The 1,870-nt window shown below is 38.0% G+C and overlaps 1 protein-coding gene across 1 annotated transcript; it reads right to left on the reverse strand.

The window, feature by feature from the left end:
- Window positions 1–110: 110 nt before the first annotated feature.
- Window positions 111–1,827, reverse strand: LOC111873698 (endoplasmin-like; the record flags this gene model as incomplete). Its single annotated transcript, XM_023868631.2, has 2 exons — window positions 1,515–1,827; window positions 111–277 (listed from the first exon to the last, which is right to left on the reverse strand). Coding segments are annotated over exons 1-2 (462 nt in total), but the record flags the coding sequence as incomplete, so codon positions are not given.
- Window positions 1,828–1,870: the final 43 nt, after the last annotated feature.

Genomic DNA, 1,870 nt, shown 5'->3' on the forward strand with positions numbered 1-1,870 from the left:
CAAAAGTGAATGAATATTAAACAACATATAAGCCTCAAAAAAGGCTCAGTAGCCCTGATTAAGCCGCAAACCGGTTAATCCGCCCCTGGATAATCGAGAGTTGACTGTACCATTAAAATGAAAAATTCCAATTTTGCGGTATAACTCTTACAAATAATACATGTATTTTGGCTTACCTGCTCTTCCAATGGAATGCCCAAAGTTTTCTTCATCATGAGTTCAACACTCTCTGCAAAATCTGCTGTATCCCTTAGCATAAAGCCTGAACGTAAAGTAGCTGGAAATATAATATAAATATATGAACATATGGCACATATTTAGTTCAGCTACAGAACACCGTAACGGCCGCTCCCCATCTATCTTCCTTATCATCAGAACGCAACACAGATCTGTGTGGCTACACATCCTAACTCCACATTTAATTTTTCTTGCATTAAGAACAAGCCAATATACAAGTAACATCTGGTACCATTTCTCACCTTCTTAACTACAGAAGATTCAAAAGCTTGAATTATTCCACACTGGTTAGATAGAATTGACAGCCTCTGTGGTCTAGTGGTCAGAGTTCTGGCTACAAATCCAGAAGTCTGGGTTCGATTCCTAGTGCTACCAGATTTTTTGAGAACTAGTGGGTCTGGAATGGGGTCCACTGATCCTCACGAGGATAACTGAGGAGCTATTTCAAAGAAATAGTGGCTCCGGTCTATAAAACCAAAATTAACAGCCATGGGGATTCACTGCATTGACGACATGGCACCCTCTATCAGCTATAGTTGGCACGAACTTCGCCAACAAGTGGCAGTCACTCGGTCGGTATAATTCGCTTGCGGACTCAAGCCACGAAGTTTCTTTGTTTCTTTTTGGTTATATAAAATTCTCTCTCAGATTCCAAATTCTTTTCAAAGTTCACGGATTACAACATTTATTTCAATCTACGGAGTGTAGTTAATAGATAAATGCATTACTCTCATTGGTAAGATGACATGAAGATAGAAATATGACAACACTCAGGCTTCTCTGTTTACTGCTACCACTACCAATGAGAACCACAAGAGAATATATCAGACACACCTACTGTACTGAATAGTGTACCCAAAGGAAAATTATCCTGTCACAATAGTTACAATCAGTCTGTGTGGTCAGGAAATTATGAATTTTCTAACCAGAGGCAATTTTTGTTGCCTACCACATGAAAGGATACCTCTATTTAAATTCAAAGGAATTTCTTCTACATTGAAAGGTAATTTAAGTATTCTGCTCCACAATATAATAAACTAAAACCACTTATGAGCTGCTGCTGTTTAAAGATATAAGCAAATGGCTCTGTTTGTTTGTATAGTTCCACATGTAAATCACTATACCCACTGCTGAAAAACCACAGATTTTCAATCTGGAATTCAGAGATGATAGGAGAAGTTCTACGTCATTAACAATTGACCAATTCACAGTTGAAGACAATGGTGTTTATAAAAGAGGTTTCCAAAAACGAAATTACAATTATAAATAATCCATACCTGTTCGAAACATCATAAGGGCTATATCCTTTGCAGCAGAATCACTTGGATCATCCTCCACCCTTCTGAGAAGCTCCTTAATGAGAGGATGTCTTGGGTTAATCTCCAGAGTTTTCTTCTGGTTCAGATAGTAACTTCTCTGTGGGTCATCAGATTTCTGGTGAGCATTGGATATTGCTAGCCTTTCCATATTGCCAGTCCAACCAAACATGCCTGCTACTAGAGCACAAGGGGAATCTGACAGCCTTTCTGACACAGTGGCCTTTGAAATCTGAAAAACATAACCAAGCAACATTATTATTACATGTGTCACTTCATATTAAGAGCAAATACAAATTTTCAAATGCATTAAAAAT

This window comes from Cryptotermes secundus, unplaced genomic scaffold (genome assembly GCF_002891405.2).
Source record: "Cryptotermes secundus unplaced genomic scaffold, Csec_1.0 scaffold7951, whole genome shotgun sequence".
NCBI classification, from domain to species: Eukaryota; Metazoa; Arthropoda; class Insecta; order Blattodea; family Kalotermitidae; genus Cryptotermes; species Cryptotermes secundus.